The sequence below is a fragment of the Pristis pectinata genome, chromosome 26 (assembly GCF_009764475.1).
Source record: "Pristis pectinata isolate sPriPec2 chromosome 26, sPriPec2.1.pri, whole genome shotgun sequence".
In the NCBI taxonomy this organism is placed as follows: domain Eukaryota; kingdom Metazoa; phylum Chordata; class Chondrichthyes; order Rhinopristiformes; family Pristidae; genus Pristis; species Pristis pectinata.
This window is the reverse complement of record NC_067430.1, coordinates 9,119,934-9,141,864: the sequence shown is the minus strand read 5'-3', so window position 1 is coordinate 9,141,864 and position 21,931 is coordinate 9,119,934. Positions and strand designations below refer to the sequence as shown.

General features: G+C 38.7%; 1 protein-coding gene across 1 annotated transcript in view; it reads left to right on the top strand.

Annotated features, from left to right (window-relative positions):
- Window positions 1–21,931, top strand: part of LOC127583306 (eukaryotic translation initiation factor 4 gamma 3-like) — a 266,563-nt gene that overhangs the window by 37,528 nt on the left and 207,104 nt on the right. Inside the window, 1 exon segment of the mRNA XM_052039146.1 lies at window positions 3,600–3,681. Within this exon segment, the coding sequence (XP_051895106.1) occupies window positions 3,600–3,681 (82 nt within the window).

Below are 21,931 nucleotides of genomic sequence, written 5' to 3'. Positions count from 1 at the left end.
CCCAGGAATGCACAGTATACAGTCTGTGGGCCACAGTGGACTGGATGACCCTTTGACCAGCTCAAAGCTCTTACAGGACAATGAAAGCAAAGTGCGCCTTGATTAAAAGCTGTGAATTTTGAGTTATTCAAGCGGTAATAGGGATATTAGTGAGAATTGTGGCAGTAGTTAGCTGGAGGGACTTTGTTTCCAAAAATGTGAAGATGGGACAGTTGGTTACCCTGCAATCCCAGACAAGCTTCGGTTTTGTTCCCAGCTTTGCTGAATCTTCACAGCTGTTAGTTTGAGCACTGCGTGGACTCTTTTTCTATGCATCTTGCCTTACCTTCATCACTGACAACACATCATGTGTTAATGTTGTTCCTGAACTTCATATTTGCCATTCATAGAACCAATCAGCAGTATCACTCAGAAGTTGCACAATTGTAAAGAAAGTGCTTTAAGTTGCTTGCTTTGAAATGTATTGGGATACTTCATGAACACTTTGAGCATGATCTGGATGAGAGGAGTAGTTTGTTCAGTATCATTTATTATACACTAGTACAGTCTGGGGAAAATATTGCCTTCATAATTCACTTAATATTTCTCAACCTGAGCACTGTCAATGTAAAGCAGGTTTAGAAGTTGATGCTATGTATAGTAATGAAGTGGCTCGATGTTTTTTTTCTTTTTCAATCTTTTTATTAGTTTTCAAATTAATACAGATTGATTATATAGCATCAATATTTATACGTGTAATACAAAGAGATCAGGATAACAATCATAGCATAGGCTTGATGGTTGAGAAGGGTTGAAAAGGATTTGGTGCTGCTGGTGAGGTTAAAGACCTGTGGTTGTTCCCCCTCAAGGCACACTGACAAAATGGACATCATATGGCTTTGAGCAGTCTTTTCCTCCTGAACTTACGGCCCTCCTTTATGATCTGAATGTTCAGCTCCAGGGAAAAGAACAACTGTTGTCTGCGTTCACTGGGCAAAGCACATCTTCTCAGACAAGACTGAAGTTATCACAACTATAATGAGGTGATTTCTGACACTTCCCCAGTTATGGTTTTCCTGGAACTTAATAATCTGCAGTGCTGAGTCTCTCCTCGCAGCAAGTACCGCAAAGGAAATCTGTACAATTTCTATGGTTATCTTGACTGAGACTACAAAACGTTTCTGAAACTGCAAAAGGGAGTCACAAAGCTTGGTTGTCTTTAGGCAATACATTCAGATGTGAGCGGGCCTTTTTTTGGTGGTGGGTCTCAACTAATCAAACCAGCACAATTGGGTTACAAATGAAAATCATGAAGCAATTATGCAGATTTCTCACATCTCCTATTTCCTAATCATTTAGGAGAACGCCATTCAGCCCATCAAATCTATACTGCTTGGAGTGATCCCATCAATCCCATTCCCCCACTTATTTCCCCGTAATCTGTTCTCTTTCACAAGCCTATCAACTCCACCTTGATTCTCCTACCACCCAGCTACACTAGGGGTAAATTGCCTACAACCTACAAGCACACCTTTGGGATGTGGGAGGAAAACAGAGCATCTGGGGAAGCCCCAGCAGTCACAGGGAGGATGCACAGCCAGCACTAGAGGTCATGATCAAACCTAAGTCACTGGAGCTGTGAGGTAATGATGCAAATAGTGATGTAAAAAATAAAACCCATTTCTAAGCAGTCTCCCAGATGCCCTTCAAAACTGGTGAATTTGAAATGTTTAAATTAAATTTTATAAATCATTGAATATTCTTAAAATTGATTACAAGATCATGGTTCAGTCAATAATATAGACTTGTTAATGATATCTCCCAAGTTTGATGGGGGCTGTTAAAATGATTTTAAGGAAATTATGCTAACAAAAAAATACACTTACAAGCTTTAGTCACGTCCTGTATTTTAAATAAGCAGACCCATTATTGCATGGCAGAAATCTTTTCAGAAACTAGATTTCTAACGAATATTTTTTTTTGTCTTCAATGACTAAAAACATCAGTTATTTGGTTTCATTTGGCCCTGAAGTTATTTGGATTGTAAATCTGGCTTAGTCTGCAAATGTATTGTACACACACTAGTTTAACCAATATTCACCCGAAAGTGATGCATCTTTGCTCTGATGTATAATTGAAACGAGCAGGAAATCAATGAGGCTCTGCATATGTGGACCAGTGCTGTGAATGTGAACTCGTAGAGCATCACTGGATGATTTCTTTTTCCCCCTTTCAGCTCTGTCTTCAAAAAAAAACAAGTGCTGTTTTTATTTCACCTCAAGCTGGATAACAATGAAATGATCCTGCCTGAACTTAATTCATCTGCTTGTATGTCATGTGCAATGAAAAGCAGGCAATTACCTTAACAGGAAAATAAATAAAACAAAAGAGCTGCACTTGGAAATTTTAAATTTTAAAATTTAAGGTACTGCCCAGGAGTACAATCATTCAGAGATGATACTTAGCTAAAGATGTCATTAAATGACAGCTCCAAGATGTTTGTTATTTAGTAGGTCTTAAAGGAGAACACGGAGGTGGTTTGTGATATATATCCAGAGGGCATGTGTGAGGGTATCCGGACTGCTGTGAGCACCATCACTAATCATGGATTGAAGATTACAAAATACATAAGAAGCCAGAATTGGAGAAGGATTGCATCTTTGATTTTCTTTCGAAAGTAAGAGAATGGGAGGTGTGATGTCATGAAGGGGCTTGGTGTACAATTGAGAATTTTTAGTTTGGAGATGTTAATGTCCCTTAAGTTAATATAGGTCATAAGGAGTAGGTCATCAGCAGATAGTGAATGGATGGCGGGAATTTTGAGTTGAAGTTTATGGATGACACAAGTGGGAGGCAAACCTGGAATTATTGGGACGGCTGAAATTGATGGTGGATACGGTTCAGAGCAAACATTTGGAAAAATTAATACTTTGTGATATTTTTACTGGTGGCTCTGCTTTTGGAATACCTAAGAATTATAGTACTTATTCAACTGTGTAGCTTTAAATCAAATGTAATTTGAATTTTAGGTAGTGGATTCCTCATTTATCTATGAATGGTTGTGCAGTAATTTATATTACCAAACTTTTAGGCCAAGTTACAGAAGTGGAGTTACTGAAACGAGACAAGAAATGGATATTTGTAACTGGAATGATGTATCAGTGTTTTACATTTGCCAATCTTCATTCTTCAACTGTATAGATGTATTTCTTGGTGTACGTACATATCTGCTATACTTTGTCTTTATTTTTGTATTTGGGACAGATTTTTAATACAGGTTGATGAGTATGTGTACCTACTGGAAAATTTAGCATGGTTATATTCTGTAACAACTTAACCAGATGGCCAGATATCTGATTTTTTTTGGCACTAATGCAGGAAGATGACTGCATTCAGTTGCACTGTGGTCAGGTTACCAGTGTGAGTGTAGTATGTACACAAAGTTAAATGTTCAACTTGCATGACCATGGAGACTCAGTTTACAATCATCAGGCAGTACGACCGATTTAGCAAAGTCATATGATTGCTGCTGGAATGAGCAGTGCTGTAATGAGCAGTCATGGAACTGAAAGAGATCTCCGTGAACATACAATTTTCCTTAACACCCCATTTTACTACAGAATTGCCAGAGGACCTGTACAGCAGACAATTGAAGAACGTATCTACCCTCCTCAGGCAGCAGTAGCCACGGTCCAGTATACAGTGAGTATGCTTTTATTCAGGATTTTGAGTTTGTGAAAGTGTGTCTTGATAACTCAGTGGGCAAGATGTTTGATCTCATGATGACAAGACCATGCTGGGTCTGTTAAATGTGCAAATGTAAACTATTTTTGATTTTAAAAAAATAATCCAAAGCTGATGCAGTATGTAATGTTCCCATCAAGCTTTCTGTTTGACTTTCACCTGTTTTTGAATTATATTGAACCAATATTCAAATATTACATTGCTTCAGTGTATTTTTATATAAAATTTTGTATTTTTTTTGCATATGCAACTCTATCATCCACAGTGATAGATTATTACAACCACTATAAATATTTTATTTAGAATGACATTTGCATTGTACTGAATGTTCTTCAGAAAAAGTACCATTTGGTAAAGTTCAGATGAGAAATTATGAAATTGGTATACTATGTAGATTGTTGTCATTGTTTAAGACACTCAATATAACTACTTTTGGTATTTTGAGTTTTTTTTACCCTCAGTTACAGTTTTGAAGTGAGGCTTTTGCTACTTGTGCAATATTTTCCCACCCACACCAAAGCTGATTTATTTTTTAAAAAAATAAGGAATTGTAGTGTACATCAGAATTCTTGCTGCAACAGTTATATGTGATATTATGTACAACATCAATCCTGAGAATGTCAGGTATTTTTCCTGGCTTAGTCTCCTTGGCCTCTTTCATTCCTTATCATTTTCAGAAATTTGCAATGAACAGGGCAGTAATTTCAAAGAACAATTCACCTAGGAGCAAGCCCATACAGCCCATTTAGCTGGTGTTAGACCTTCCCTCCAATCGCGAGAAACAGCTACTAACCATTGTTCTTATCTTTGTGGCCCTTATCCAGTTTGAATCCTTTCTCTCATTGTGTCTTTAAACCCATTGGCTTTAATTTTGAAAATACATTTATGTAAATGTTTTATAGATATCAACTGTACTATCAGCAACAATCCTGTATGTTCTGTTATCAAAGAAGTTGATCTAGTTAGTCATGCATGATTGGTCTTTGCTGACTTTCATTTATTAGCTCATAGTTCCAAATGCTAATCAAGTTTTGTCCTATTCCTTTGGGTCACAGGCAACACACTCACATTCAGGGAAGATTGAATGTTTATGGCTAGAACCTCTGCAGTTTCCATCCTTATCTGACTGGGGATGTATTCCAACCTGATTACTGCATTGACTTCAGCAAAAACAGGCAAAATACTCACTCAGTACCCTTTTTGTTTTTGTTCTTTTAATGTTCTTGGCCTTTGTCTGACTACCCTTTTATACTTGTCTCTTTTTAAAAATGCATTACTCTCTGCTTGCTCCACTTATTTGTTTTATTAATTCAGTCAGATCCAAAATTAACTCACTCCCTTCTGGTTAAATAGTTTTACATGCTTAACCCTAACCCTAAATACTTTTGAACAAAAACACGGTCCACTTGTCCCACCTTTCTTCTCCAGCACTAAATCAAGGGCTGCTTCCTTCCTCTTTGGATTGGAAATACATGAATCAAGAAGATTTATTGTGCCCATTTCATGTACTGTATTCCACTTCTCTTTTCCCTTTACGCTGTTATCATCCTTTTTTGTATTGGGGTAATTTAAGCCTGGCATTATCATACTCTGATCCCTGCAGCTTTCTTTAATCTGCCTTCAAATGAGCTCCCTTATAGTGGTGACATATTGGATAGGTGGAATAGCATTATGTCTAGTCATTATTACAAAGTAAGTTCTGTTTTGCTCCTCAACTACATTGCCACTCTCCATTTTTAGATTGTTTTACCAGCGATGCCACCCTCCTTCATCTGCTTTGAGTACCTTGCAGTCAAGAAGCCATAATCCTCTCCTTTGATACAATTTTCTGTTAATGCAGCTAAACTACAATTCTATGTGGAACTTGGTGCTAGTAGCTCACTGTCTAATGTACCAAGCTTCAGTAATTTGCTTTGTCTGCCCTATTTCTGAACTTGTACTCATGCTTTTAGGTAGAAGTTCTCTTTGCATTTTGTTTCTCCTTTTGTAATGTTGCAAACTGATGCCCATGCCCCAAAGCCTTATTAATCTTCCCACAAATACATTAAACCCCCTTTATTTCAAATGTACCAGTCCACAATGAACAGGTCCCCTTACCTTAAAATTAAAACTCTTGTCCTTTCAGCACAATTTTCCAAAGGTATTAACTTGTTATATCCTATTTTCCTTCATATGCTAATCAATGGTACAGGGAGTAAATTGGTGCTTGAGGCTGGAATTTTTAACAACTACCATCACCCAGCAGCTCCCAAAGTGACAACAGAATCTTGATCCTTTTTTTTCTTCCTATATCATTATATCCCACATGGATTGTGAAATCTGGTTACTTCTGTCACCTGCCTCTCACTGAAATGTTCTGTATTCTGTGGTGGCACCAGAGAGACAGGACTCTTATTGCTGGTTGCAGAAGCAACTGTCCATCCTGACTATTGAACCCCCTATGACCACTACATTAAACATTTCCTGTGCACTCAGTTCCCCTAAAGTGGATGTGTTCTCGACAAAATCACCCCAAGTTATTGCCATCCTTATTGATCTTCCCTGTTGAAAATGGATTTTGTAGATTCCTGAATTCATGTACCTTCCTATCATGTCAGATAGGAACCCATTTTTATTCATTAGAAACCTCAGAAGCCCATAGAAGACAGAGGGTAGTGGTTGATAGGTCTTTTTCTGGCTGGAGGTCCGTGAATAATGGTGTTCCACAGGGAACAGTACTGGGACCTTTACTGTTTGTAATATATATAAATGACTTGGATGAAACCATGGATGGGTGGGTTAATAAGTTTGCAGATGACACAAAGATTGGTGGCATTGTGGATAGTGTAGAAGGTTGCCAAAGGGTACAGTGGGATATAGATCAGCTACAGGTGTGAGCAGAGAAATGGCAGATGGAGTTTAATCCAGGCAAGTATGAGGTGTTGTATTTTTGGAGATCAGATGTGAAGGGAAAGTACACAGTTAATGGCAGGACCCTTAACAGCTTTGATGCACATGGGGATCTTGGAGTTCATGTCCATAGCTAATGGAAAGTGGCTGCACAAGTCAATAGGGTAGTAAAGAAGGTGTATGACATGCTTGCCTTTATTTGTCGAGGAATTGTGTTCAAGAGTCAGTAAGTTATGTTGCAGCTTTATAAAACTCCGGTAACGCTGCATCGGGAGTATTGCATTCAAATCTGGTCGCCCCATTATAGGAAAAAAAATAGAGGTTATGGAGAGGGTGCCGAAAAGCTTTACCAGGATGCTACCTGGATTAGAAGGCATGTGTTGTAAGGAGAGGTTGGATAAACTTGGGTTGTTTTCTCTGGAGCGGCAGAGGCTGAGGAATGACCTGATAGAAGCTTATAAAATTATGAGAGGCATTGATAGAGTAGATGTCTAATACTAGAAAGCATGCATTTAAAGTGAGGGGGAGTAAATTCAGAGGAGAAGTGTGGGGCAGGTTTTTTTTTTACGGTGGTAGGTGCCTGGAATGTGCTGCCAGGGGTCGTGGTGGAGGCAGATATGATGGATGCATTTAAGAGGCTCTTGGGTAGGCACATGGATATGCAGAGAATGGAGGGATATGGATCGTGTGCAGGCAACAAGGATTAGGTGTCATTAGCCTAATTAGTTTGGCACCACATTGTGGGCCGAAGGGCCTGTTCCTGTGCTGTGCTGTTCCTTGTTCTATACATTCTAAGCTGCAGGGTGACCAGCTTCTGGAACACACAGTCCAGAGATTCTCAGGTTCGAGCTAATCTTAGAGCTCCAAGAACCTGAGCTTGAGTCCGAATAACAGTTGGCTTCACTCTATGTTACCCAGAATGTATTAAGAATCCTGGAGTTCCCACATGACACTATGCATCAAACAGATAGTAGAGTCTTTTTATGATCCTTTCTTTCTTCCTCTTTGACATTTGTCTGGCTTCTAGGTGGGCAGTAAGATACTTTGCGGGCAATTGGTGACAATTGGGTTTAAAAGTACCATCAACGTGCTTGTTAAGAATGGGGTTCTGCCATCTTCAGGCAAAGATGTAGGTTAGTGACTGGTATTGCCCAAACCTTGCGAAGATTTTTTTTAGTTCATGGCTATCTACAGACTCGTGTTGGTTGCTGTGGCGAGGAGCAAGCGACAATGATTTGAACCCTCATCTTGACAATTCACACAATTAAATGTAGGTTATCCAGTCAAGGATCTTGTAGAACCAGATGAAACCAAAAGGGCAGTCAAGTAGCTTTCCTTAGCACTCCTTGATGACAACTCAAAAGAATTTCTGATCAGCTGCCTCAACCTGAGATATTCACTTGACACTGAGGTTACCAAACTGCTTTGTTTTTGCTAATTTCCTTTTTTAATTGTGTATTTAAAAGTTTAGTTAGCCCCTGGCAAACTCCTTGTTACCTTGTTTATGATGGGTTGGAGATGATGCTATTTCAAGTTCAAAATGCTCATCTTCTCTGATATTAAAAGATTTCAAAATATTTTTAGGATGTTAAGTACTTGATGTCCACTGAATTGCTTTTGATCTATAATCACCATTTAAGGCAAACTGGGTGGTCAATTTTTACATAAAACCTTGCACGAGGATGCCTGCAAAGACTTCCCCCGGGAACCCAGCTCCCAATACATCTGCCCAGCTGAGCAGAGCCTTGGGCTCACAGAACCACTCTGAGTCCATGCGCCTCAGGCTATTGCTATGGTGTTAAAGTTGTCTGTCTGATCAGGGCTTTTAATGCAAAAAATATTGTTCAAACATTGTAAAAATGCATTCACACACAAAGCAATTTGAAACAAACCAATAATTAAGAAAAAACTTTCTCTGGACAACAGATTTCTCCCAATTGTTTGATCGTGGATTGCTATGCAGTTTTAATTTGGTGAAACCCTGGAAGGCAGGCTTCCCAGCCCTCTATCTGAGAAGCCTGCAAATTGCCCTGCACCATTGGACTGCTAAGTTGTCAAGCCAGTGGACAGAGGCACTGGCATCAAAGTGAAGGATTTGTTTTATTGTTTTGGTAGTGCTAATCGAAGAATAAATATTTTCATAGGCAATAGGTTGGGGGAAGGGGGTGGAGAGCAGTAAAACTACTGTTAAATTTTCCATTCCTGAAGATGAGTAAAGCTGATTAGGGGATCAATGGCAAATTTTGTTTAGATTATTCAGTCTTGCTTTTGGTAATAATTTTTAAATGATATTTGCATATTTGAGTTTCTTCATCTGACTGATGGATTTCTTATGTGATCTTCAAACCTCAGCTTCTGTGGAATACCTTGTTATAACTATTTTAAAATAGAAGCTGCTGTTTTGTAAACCTTAGTCAATATTATAAACTTTGTAACACTCCCTATTGGGAGTTATGACTTATTGGTGTGGTAAGATGTGGGTGAAAGTATTTTAAAATTATTGTTGGAATGATTTGATTTGTTTTTCTCTTCAATTGGTATAATCTCAGTCCATTGTTTCCTTGAGATTTTTATGAAAATGCAATTTGTTGCTGTCATGTCCATGTGCAAAGACAATATTTGAGCACAGATCGATGTGAAAACGTAGCAAGTTCATCACTTTTTTTGTTATGCACCGTGCTCATGGATCTCATGGTAAGTTATGTTCTATACTGTTTTGCAAAGACAGGTTTAACGTGGATTACACAATGTAGTTTTCTAAGAAGTGAAGTTCTGTCTTTGGCTGCAAAATTTAATTGTTGTTAAATACTGTTGTAAATGTTTTTGACCTTCTGGCTGAAGATCAAAACCTTGACTGGTTCAAAATGTAATTGATAAAATGGGCAGTTATAGAATTCTAATCTTGGTGAATTCTTGGAGGAACATTGAACGTTCAAGATGATTTGTTTTTTAATTTGAAATATGAAGCTAAGTTGTACTGACATTAAATGTATGTGGATTTACTGATAAAGTTTTGTTCCTAATGGTTCTCTTCTAATGTTCAAACTAAGTTGGCTGATGTGGAATTTCATAAAGATAGGAGTTAAAAAAAATCTTTTGTAGTGTTATTTTCTTTATAAAGAGTTGTTAGTGATCAATGAAATTTGAAAATTGAACAGGTGGTTGCTTTTGGATCTTGGTTAAAAATGTCAAACAAATTTTCTTTTCCCCTTCCACTCCCAGCTCTTCTCCACTTTGCCCATCCCTTAAGTTAATTGTTTTGCATCTTTTACCATCTGCATGTTAATGCACTATTTTTTAATATTTGATTTAAAGAACTTGTTTCTAATTAAAGGTGCAACATAAATAGAAATGAAGAAAATTCAGGGGATTCAAGCAAAGCAACACCTCATTTTGTAACGAGGTGACATCAGCAGAAAGGATTGATAATTATGTGATTGGCTGATTCAAAGCTGAGTTTATTGTCATATGCACAAGTACATGCATGCCCAGGTGCAATGAAAAAGTTGCTTGCAGCAGCATTACAGGCACACAGCATCATATAAGCAGCATTCAGAAGAAAAACAAATTGGACACACTTTTTACAAGAAAGAACACAATTAGAACAGGAAAAGAAAAGTCCCTTTTAGTGCTGCATGATCAAAGGTTGGTTTAGTGTTGGTTGGTTCGAGAACTGAATGGTTGAAGGGAAGTAGCTGTTCTTGAACCTGGTGGTGTGGGACTTCAGGCTTCTGTACCTCCTGTCCAATGGTAGCTGCGAGAAGATGGCATGACCCCTATGGTGGGGATTTTTGATTATGGATGTTGCCTTCTTGAGGCAGTATCTCCTGTAGATACTACCATTGGTGGGGAGGGATGGTATTACAATGATGTTATAATTGAGCCTACCTCTGTTCATGCCTGACATCCATTTCAAGAAAGATCACTACATTTGAATTTGTGCTAGAAATTTGCTCTTCACCCTCATTGATCTGTTCACAGTCCAACTAGTTGAGGCCTTAGTAGGATACTGAGATCCAAAAATTTAACAATGACTAAATTTTGAAGCCTAGGATGTTCTAGTCTATTATATGCTGTAGCTTCTTGCTCATAAGTTGTTTCAGTAATTTATACTTATAAGTACTATCATAATTAATGTGTGATACAGTTTTGTGACATGGAGGTAAACCTGGTGGTGTTCCCTTGCATGGGCAGACTTGATGGTATGTGCTTTGATGGTATATGTTCTGGGTTTATGAGGTGCTGTCAGAATGGGTGGGGGGAGAACCAAGTGCACTTTGCTGATGGTACACAATAATGGAAGGAGTGAATCCTTAGGTTGGTAGAGGATAGCACGGTCAACACCTTGTTGAAAGAGGTGTGGTCCCCTTGATTGTAATTATAGAATGAGGGATATGTGGGGTCTTGAGATTACGATAGAATGCAATTCTACTGCAGGTGGCCCACAGTGCCACATAACATGGTGAAGGGTGTCTTAAGAGCACAAGCAGACTTCGTCTATGCAAAAGCTGTGCTGGGTCATTTCTATCAGTGGTGCTGTGGACAGATGCATCTAAATAGATTGGCAAGGATGGGGACAAGTATATTTATCTCTTGTTGGTTCACGTACTACTTGTCAGAGATTTAGAATGGCAGCTTTGTGTTTCAGGACTTGGTCAACGTTGTTGATGGTAGTGCTATTTAGCCATTCTTGTTTCCTTTTGGTGATGGCATTTAAGTCCCCATCCAGAGTATATTGTCTTTCAATTCAAAATTATGTTCAACATGACGGTTTACTTATTAATCAGTCGTTGACAGTAGGTGTTTGTCAGGAGGTTTCCCTGTCTTTGTCTGATGTGATGTTATAAGGCTTCATCGGATCCAGATTCAATCTTGAGGTCTTCCATGCACACTATCCTTTGTACCTTTCGATTGTGATGAAGATGTCTGACATGTTTGGCTCTCTAAGGCTTAATGGTGTGAATACATCAGTGTCAGATTGTTGCATTCTCAATTTGGATAACAATCCCCAGATGTTCATGAGGAGGAATTTACAAGGTTAGGTGGGCCAGTTTTGCCTTTGTGTCTAAATTCGGGTGTGTAGCTGGATATTACGTGGTCTGTATTTTGTATTCTGTTTCAATAGAGTCATACAGTATGAAAACAGGCCATTTACACTCCCACACTTATTCCATCTTTTATTCACCTCACACAAACAACCGCCACCCCCACCCACTATGGGCAGTTTTACAGTGGCCATTTAACCTACCAACTTGCACGTCCTTAATGTCAGAGGAAACCATATGGTCACATGAAGAATGTGCAAACTCCACATGGACCCCATGAAGCCTTATAACAAAAGGTCACTGTGGTTATTTTGATACAACTGGCTTGACTAGGCCATTTCAGGGGCTAATTCAGAGGGATGCATGTTGCTGTTGAGTTTGGTGTCTCATATAGGGCAGTCTGGGGAAGAGCGGCAAATTTCATCAGTGAACCAGACAAGTTTTTGAGTTTCATTTGGGTAGTTTCATGGTTATCAACAACAACTCTATCTTTCATTTAATTCCAGATTATTAGATTAATTGAATTTAAATTCCACAGCTGTTGGGGTATAGATTGAACTTGTGCTCTGTTATTCTAGACCTCTAGATTATTAATTTTGGTGACTTAACCACTGAGGATTTAAATAAAGACATTTTGAATTTAGGAAACAGAAAATCTGTTTTACAAGACAAAATCCAGTGTTGAAAACGCGGAACCAATCTGTCAACAGCAGAAGTATCATTTTGTTTTTCCTGCTTGGAAATATTATGCAGTTTATTCTGTATCTGGTTTAAGGTGCAGTGCTCTGCAGTTGCATTTTTCAGTGGAAGGGGTTTGGTTCAATCATGTGAACAAAATTACAGTTTTTAACAGGATTGCATTTGAAGAAATTAGCATTTTAAAAGCAGAGATCTGTAGTTGGAAATGCACTTTAAATCTGCTATATAAACTGACACTTCATGGATACTAATGGGAGGAATTATAAGGCCTTGAACTTGTAGTCTTGCCACTCAGTGTTGGTGTGATGACTCCTTATGCCATGATTGTGCATCTCAGTAATTGCTACCATTAAAAGATAATGCAAACAGTAGTCATTTTGAGACTATCATTTTGTTTGCATGCTTGTGTTAGCTCTGAGGTACAAGCTGTCCCCAGGTTAAGAACACTCAATTTATGGGTACTCCTACAAATGAACAAGCTCCCATAATATTATTCAATTCAAAAGTCCAATGTATAGACACTCATTCTATGAATGGCAGAACTAGTTTTTCCTCTCTCTCCACTTTTAGTATTGTTTCTTATCAGTCTTGTGTGCTTTTGATGCCATCTGTTACTGTGCAAGTGCGGTTACCATATCGAATGATTATTGTGTATTTTCCAACTTGCAGACAAAATTGACTTATGGGCATCTGTAAAAACAGAACATTCCCAGGAATGGCCTATATATGTTAAAAGTAAATTTGTATCCTTTCAGACTTTGCTTCCAGACTATTTGGTGCCTGTTACAGGAAGATTGTCTCCTTGAAATGTGGGGGAATAACCTTTATCCTAACCACCAGACAGCATAGGCTACATACATGCCAGTTGTAGTTCTAGATGTGCAAACATTGTGATTTGGATATCCAGATGACCAAAATGTAAAATGATGCATGAGAGTGGCATGCAAGTGACTTTAATTGCAAAAATAAGTGGCGAACAATAGAAGTAGAAAATGCTGGAAACCCTCAGCAAGTCAGGCAGCATGCACGGAAGGAAATGGGTGATGTTTCGTATCTGGGACCTCATCACAACTGGGGAAAGAGAAACAAGTTAGTATAGGTAGCAGAAAAGGTGTGTGTGGGGTGGGGGGGGGGGGGGGAGGGGGTATTGATAGACAAATGGAATGTATCTGATAGTGTGATACCAAATTAACTAATATGGCAGTTAAAGAACAGTTTAGATCAAATTAAGCTTCTTTGTCCATGTAATATCTTGCTAATGATAAGAGTGTGGGAAATGCCCAGCAGGCCAGACAAAGAAAAACTGAGCTAAAATTGTAGACAGAAATGGCCAGTTCTGATACAAGAAGAGTGAGTTACCTAAAGTTAGAGAATTTGATATTCAGTCTAGAAGGCTGCAACATGCGGAGATGGAAGATGAGGTATTGTTGCTGAAGCTTTTGTTCAGCTTCGTTTTAACAACGCAGGAGACCACAGACAGAAAAGTCAGATTAGGAGTGGAACAGTGAATTAAAATGGCAGGCAACCAGAAGCTCATGGTCACTCCTGTGGATTGAGAACAGGAGCTCTGCAAAGCAATCATGAATTATCTGTTTGGTTCCTACAATGTAGAAGACGCCACATTGTGAACACTGAATGCAGTATATTAAATTGGAAGAAGTGCAAGTGGAGAGCTTCACTTGGAAAGTTTGGGTTACTGGATGGTGGGAAGGGAAGAGGTGAACTCCTATTTACATCAATCATTTCATCATCTTACACTAAATTTTAAAATCCAGCACACTGTGATTTACTACTTATGGCAATATTGTAAGCTTTCATCTAATATCATTTAATGCTTTTAACATCTATTAGCTAGGTTTGGGCTTCGTGCCCTGTGCAGTTTGTATTTCTTGAGGCAGTGTATTTGTTGTGATTTCTAAGTGACTTTAAATACTTGTTATTGCTTGGCCATCGTTTCTTTTAATCTTATTTCATTTTCACCCTTGAACAATTCTCTGCTCATATAATGTGCCTTTTCAGATTTAAGACCCTAGTTTTGGACTTAACAGATTTTGAAAGTAAATGGTACAAATCTTGTTGATAACTTTTCCCTAAAAGCTGCTTTTATTGCAAGGTTGATAATTATCCCCATTTCATCACCTTATTTCCTTTCTAGAAGGTGGGGAAGATGATGATTTCAGGCAGAGGTGCATTGATAGACAGGAGCCTAACAGTATTAAGAAGGTGGAGGTGTTAGATGTCTTGAAACACTTAAGGGTGGATAAAACCCCTGAGCCAGATGAAATTTGTTCCAGGATGCTATGGGAAGCAAGGGAGGAGATTTTTGCTTCGTTGGTAGTTGCAGAAGACGTGGAGGATAGCTAATGTTGTTCCTTTATTTAAGAAAGGCAGTAGGCATAACTCAGGCAATTAAAGGCAGGTTACGTTAGTGGTAGGGAAATTGATGGAGAAAATTCTTAGCAACAGGATTTGTGTACATTTGGAAAGGCGGGGTGGTTAGTATGGCTCTGTGCAGAGGAAGTCCAGTGTCATAATGTGACTTTTTTGAGGAGGTAACTAAGAAGATTGATGAAGGCAGGACGGTAAACATAGTCTACATGGACTTTAGTAAGGCATTTGCTGCAGTATGCCATAGAGAAAGTTAATGATACGGTGGTTACCGACTGCCTCCGAGTAGCTGAATAGCTGTTTCCTGAAACGCAGTGTGGATTCCATCTATTTTGCGGCACAATGGATGTAATCTTAATTATGCAACAGCTTCATGAGGGATTTTGAGACTGGCACTAACCACCACACGTGGTCTTTTTTGACCTGACTATTGCCTTCAAGAGTATCAACTGGGAGATATTATGGTGCACTCTTCTCAAGTTCAGTAGCCTACAGAAATGCACTTTCATTTTGCATTTGCTTTATGACGGCATGCATGCAAGCCATGATCATAACAAATAGGTTCACATTAGAGCTAATGTTATGAAAGCCAGTCTCAAACAAGGCTGCATTGTTGCTCTGACATTTTTTTCAGTATTTCTCATTCTGGTGCTGTACTTCACTCTTAATATATTTCCTGTGGGATTGATGTTAATCTTCAGAACCATCGTGGAAACTGTCCAGTGTACTGCAATTACATTCCAGGACCGTGGTCACCCCAGCCTCGATGGGCGAGCAGCATTATACAGACAGTGCATGCTATTGCACCTGCTTGGAGCCTGAGCTGTAATTCTTGGTCGACTCATTCACTGAAGCAAATGAGATGATGGGCCCAGCATCTGCAAAACAAATGTCCTCTATCAGTTGGTCCTACATTATAACTCCATCCTCCTGACAGTAAAGGATCCCGTTGGGACTTTGAAACAAATGAGCAACATCAGCTTGAAAGTCATCTCTCGGCAAAGACAGACAAAAACAATGAAATTTACCATTGGCTTCAATATGCCCACACAGTCTTTGGTCGATTGAAGTAAAGGAGGTTTTAAAGATCGAGATCTAAGGCCTGGTGTAAAACATGGTCTACTGAGTAGCAGTGATGCTTCCCCTCCAATGTGCCTCTGATACCTGAACTACTTGCAGTAGATACCTCAAAGCACGGAAAAGATGCCACCAGTGCTGTCTCCTCAAAAATCCTTCAAATCCACTGCAGAGTTAATTGAACCTGTGTCAACATTGTCTCCCAGGCCAACATCCCAGCATGGAGGCCTTAATTATAGTTGGCTTTCTAGGCAGACAAAATCATTTACGTACCCTTGTTCAAGCTACTGAAATAGACTATTCCGAGCTCTGTCGCAGGAGGACGTTACCAGGTATGCAGATTAAAAGATGTTTTGAAAGCTGCATTGAGAAGTACAACTCCACTGATTGCTAGGAATAGCTAGCCCCCAGCCCATCTGAGTGGGGAAGGAGAGCATACAGGATATTATTGAGAAGTGCAGAGTCCATCATTGACAGATACGGAAGCCCAGCGTAAGGAGCATACTACCTCAGAAACTTCCCACCTATCAGGCATCTCCTGTCCTATCTGTGGCAGACTCTGCCGTTTGCACATTGGCCTCATCAGTCACCTTGGAACCTACCAAACTGGAGTGGAAGCAAGTCACCTTAAGTAAAAGAATGCAATTTAAAATAGCATTCTATAATTAGTTTCCTGATACACTGATTCAGAAATCCATCTTAACTCATTTCATGAACTTGTCCTCCACACTAATTACAATTTGATTCATCCAGTCTGAAAATTGAAATCCCCCATGATTACGGTGGTACATTTGTAACATGGACATCCATTTCCTGATTTATTCTCTTCTCAAACTACACTGGGTATGTCATATAAATATGCTTCCATCTGTGTTTTTTGCCCTGTTTTTTTGTTCTGTCCCAATTTATTCTTCTTGATTTTCTGTATTTTCTCTCTCGTCTTTATCCCATTTTTAATAACATCAATCTTGCTATCTCTTCCCTGCATCATACCCACCCTGCAATACTTTTTTATTTATCTCTTCTAAATGTTATGTATCCAAGAATATTTAGTTGCTAGTTGTTTTCAGTGAGCAACCACTTCTCCATTATGTCTGTTGGATCAAATCTATTTATTTCTGCATACTATTAATCCATCTGTTTTGAACAATCAGCTATAGTATGTTTAGCTTTTTAAAAAAATTTTTCCCTGATGTCACGTTAGTCATTAATGTCATTTTAAGCGTCCCTTCCTGATTCACTGTACTTATTTTTATCCAAATCCCTATTCTAGTCAGCAGTCTTTTCACTGCTTTTGCATGTATCCTTTCCTGAATCCTCCCAACTAGCTATAGGTTAAAGTCTCATTGTACCAAAACATGTTTGATTTCCACATTAATGCTCCACTGTGTGATCTGGTCTGCTGAGTATTTCCAGTATTTTCAGTTTTTATTTCATGTTGTCAACATCTGTGGTAGTTTGCTGCTGGAAGTTCTCTATACTGTTCTAATTACTTGCTTTTCCAGGTACTCATTCTTTCTGCCGCCTTTCCTCAATGGAACAACTTGCATTTTTATAACTTTCTCAATGCCTCGCTCATGACCACTTCAATCATTCATTTAATCTTTTAATTTGGTTTGCACAAGCCAATTTGTGTACCTGGGTAATAATTCAATTCTCTCGTGCTGCATTTTAATTTAGATGCTTTGACTTCTTACCAGTACTCCCAAGTTCTTTTAATCCATTGAAGAATCACCCATACAATTGGACCAGCCAGACAGTTCAATCTTTATAACTCCTAGCCATAGCTACATAGAATATTTATGCGGTAGCCATACTGTCTCACATTGCTACCATGTTCCTTTTTGCTCTCTCCACTTGAATGTCTTCTTTTTCTGCAGTGCTGTTGTCAGTTTTCTCTCATCTGCCTTGTAGACTTCAGCTGTCTGGCTAGTTGTGGGTAGAGGCTTGACCCTGTTGAATATGAGGAAGTGCCTCTGGGTCTACTTGCCCCTTGATATGCAGTTACGACCTCCTGTCCATTATGACTAAATTAGCTCCAAATAATATCCAGATTGACTTTGTGTTGAAATGAGGCAAGCAATGAAGATTCAATTAAGGAATGGATATTTAATAAAATGGGATAAATGTTCTATTCAATTATACAGCACTGGAACAGGCCCTTTGGCCCATGATGTCTACATAAATTAAACTAAATCTCTTGTCTGCACATGATCCATATCCCTCCAATCCCTGCATGTTTATGTGTCGATCCAAAAGCCTCTTAAATGCCACTATTGTATCTGCTTCCACCACCTGTTCCAGGCGCCTACAACTCTTGTGTGAGAAAACAACTTGCCTCGCACATCTCCTTTAAACTTGTTATCTGATGTACCTCCCTCTGGAAAATAAAACTTCAAAGGAGCCTTGTTTATATGCAGAACTGCTTCTGGAATTAGTTTTACCTTTCAAGTGCTCTTCATATTGAGATTAATGAAATATTTGTGATCAGGACTAATGATGCAAACATTATAAATGTCATTTTTGAATTGTCTGTGATCGTGCCTTCCAAAAACAATTGATTCTCAGTGGTTCTGATGCACGTATTTAAAATTTCCAGGATTTAGTCTGGATTTAGTCTCTGTCTTCTTGCGATGCAATTATAGTTTTGATTGTAGGCTAACCTTTATAATGCAAGCAGAGGAGTAAATGGAGCTATAAAGACTGGTGTTTGATGGCCAAACAAAACTGTATGTTATCAGGTCCAACTGTAAGTTATTTGAAAGACTGTGCAGGGTGAAAAAACGTATGTGCTTTTGTCTGCAATGCATTAAGGTGTTTATAGATGCTATTGATATCACTAAAATGTTTACACCAGATTGATTGGGCACATGATGAGGAAAAAAATGCTGTTGAGCACATCACATGAGATTTTGCATGATGTTTTTCTATGCTGGGCAAGACATGTTTCCAAGTCTTGTGTGTATATATAAACAAGCACTGTATTACGTTTAGTGTTGCAACAACTTCGTTCAATGGCTGTTAAGTCTTCATGTCATCACATTAACCTCACTGATTTCAGTATAAATCACCTGAGTTTGGGTTGTATTATTATCCAGAAACGATGTTTTCTATAATTGTCATCTAATATTGTGAATTTTATTGGAGTTTTTTTTTATAACATTTTAAGATTTTAAAGAGAGGATCCTTCGTGGTTGGTGACAGATTTTAGGCTGGCATGCTGCCCATAAGTTCAATTTGTTATTTTAATATGTTTACCTTGGAGAATTTGAGTATAGCGAGTACTGAATGTCTTCTGAGCTTGGAAAGGACTCGATTCATTACAAATTAAACATTTCAATTGATGGTAGTAGCTTGGTAATTCGAGTAATAATGGAAAAGACTCCAGAGGATTCCTTTGTCCATTGTGGTACACCTTATTGCTGGTTCTTGGTAATTCATAATCATGGGACAGAAGTTCATATAACAATCTTTATTATGTGTATAGTGAAGAGTTTACGTTGGATTACAATCTGAAATTCCTGAATGGGAGAAAATGGGTCATCCTATGTTTGCAATTATGTTTCCCTTTGTCAATTTGTGATGCTGCTGGATCCAACAAAGGCAATGGAACCAGACAGTACCCCAGCTATAATATTGAAGACCCACACTTCAGAAGTTGTACTAAAGCCAAACTATTTCTAATGTAGTTACAACATTGGCATCTACCTGACAATGTAGAAAAATAGCCCAGTGTGTCCTGTTCACAAAAAGCAGAACAATCTGGTTAATGGCTGCCCAAACTGTCTACTCTCAATTATCAGCTAAGTCATGGAGGTTGTCTTTGTTAGTAGTGTGAAGTAGCATTCAATAATGTGCTCACAGCACCCTGTTTGGGTTTCACTAGAACCACTTAGCTGCAGACCTCAACACTACATGGACCAAAGAGCTGAATTCCAGATGAGAGTAACTGCTGCAATATCAAGGATCCTTTGGTAAAACGGTAGTCACCGGGTATCAAAAGAAGGTGGTTGCAGTTGTCGGAAGTCAATCATTCCAGCCCCAAGACATCACTCTATGAATTTGGCAGGGCATTGTCCTTGGACCAGCTGCTTCTCCTTCCATGAAAAGGCAAGAACTAGGAATGTACATTGATGATTGCACTGTTCAATTCTATTTGCAACTCTTCACTAAATGAAGTAGTCCTTGACTGCATAAACAAGACCTTGACAGCATTCAGTCGAGGACCGAAAGGTGGCAAGGAACATTTGTGTTACAGAAGACAATGACTGTCTCTAAGATGAGAGATTTTTCCACCATTTTCCCTTGCTGTTCAATGATATTACCATTGCCTAGTCCTCCAGCATTAACATTGAGGGGTAATAATTGATCCGTAAGTCAGTGCACCAGCTGCATAAATGTTGTGACTGCCAGAACAGTTTGAAGACTTGGTATTCTGCAGCGAACGTTTTATCACCTAACATTCCAAAGCCTTTTCACCATCTACGAGGTACAAGTTTGCAACATGATGCAATTCTCTGCACTTGCTTGAGAAAGTGCAGCACCAACAACTCTCAAGAAGCTTGACCTTATCTAAGGGATTGTAAGAAAGGGTAAAGGCTGTACCAGTCAATTGTCATAAAGTTGTAGAAATATGAACTTAGATTTGGTAAGTGTAATGGAAAATTGTTTTAAGCCAATTTTTCTGCAGAACTACTTTTCCCTTTCCTGCAAATGTTTCTATCTGCCATAAATAATGGAAGTAGAAGAGTATATTTTCACTTTCTCTTTGAAGAGCTGTGCACCCAACCTTCCTCTTTGTGATTTATAATAAGGAATACTGTGAATACAAACTGATGTAACTTTCCATTTCCTGTTCTGAGGTGGAATGCAGTGCGTCACTGAGAGTCAGAGGAACTGTGGCCTCCCTTATTGTTCATGAATTAGTAATTCAGTTTACATTCCATTTGTGTGGCATTACTTTTTTTGATTTAGCAGTAACTCTGATGATTGCACACAGATGCAAGAATTAGGAACAGGAGTCAGCCATTCACCACCATAAACCTTGCTCTGCCTTTCAAAATTGTCATTGCTGGTCTTCCTTAATTGGTCTTTTCCTATCCCATCCCAGTTCCCTCGTTTTATTTAATGTCAAGAGATCTATTGATCACTGTTTTGAATGCAATCAGTGACTGAGCATTCACAGCCCTCTGGGGTACAGAATTTCAAAGGTTCACTACTGTCTGTGAAGAAGTGCTTCTTCATTTCCATCCCCTCATTCTGAGACTCTGACCTGTATTTCCAGGCTTCTCAGCTGGGGAAAACATTGTAATATCTACTCTGTCAAACTCTTTAACCTCACTGAAACATACAAAATTTGTAAAGCACAAGAGAATAGAAGTCCAGTCTATTCAATGCCTTCTCATCATAGGAATCAGTCTGCTGAATCTTTGCTGGACTCCCTCTATAACAAATAAATCTGTTTTTTTGGTAAGGAGAGAAAATTGAACGCACAATTTACAAATGTGGTTTCAACAAGGCCCTATATAATTGTCTTAAGGCATCTTTACACTAATACAAATCCTCCAGAAATTAAGGCCAGCATACCATTTGCCTCCTTGATTGCTGGCTTCACCTCCATGTTGGCTTTCATTGACTTGGGAGCAAGGATATCAAGTCCCTTGGAATGTCAACATTTCCCAATTTCTCTCTGTTTAAACAAATACTTAGCATTTTTTTCTACCAACGTGGTTAATCTAATACATTGTACTCCATTTGCCATGTTGTTGCCCATGTATTCAGTTTATCTATATCCCTTTTGAAGCTTCTTTGGATCCTCATCACTGTGCACACTTCAATTAGTTTCATTTCACTATCAAGCTTGAAAATAATGTGTGGTATCTCAATTTTTCACAACCAATATCACTAATTTGGCTGAGGCCCAAGCATTCCAATAGATGGTACCATACTAGTCATAGCCTACCGAACTAAGAACAACTGTTTATTACTTTGTTTTCTGTCTCACTCTCAATCCATGAGGGCATATTACCCCCAATTCCAAATGCTCTAATCTTGCTCACGAACTTCCTTTGTGTGAATCTTAGTAAGTCTGAAAATCTAAATACTATACA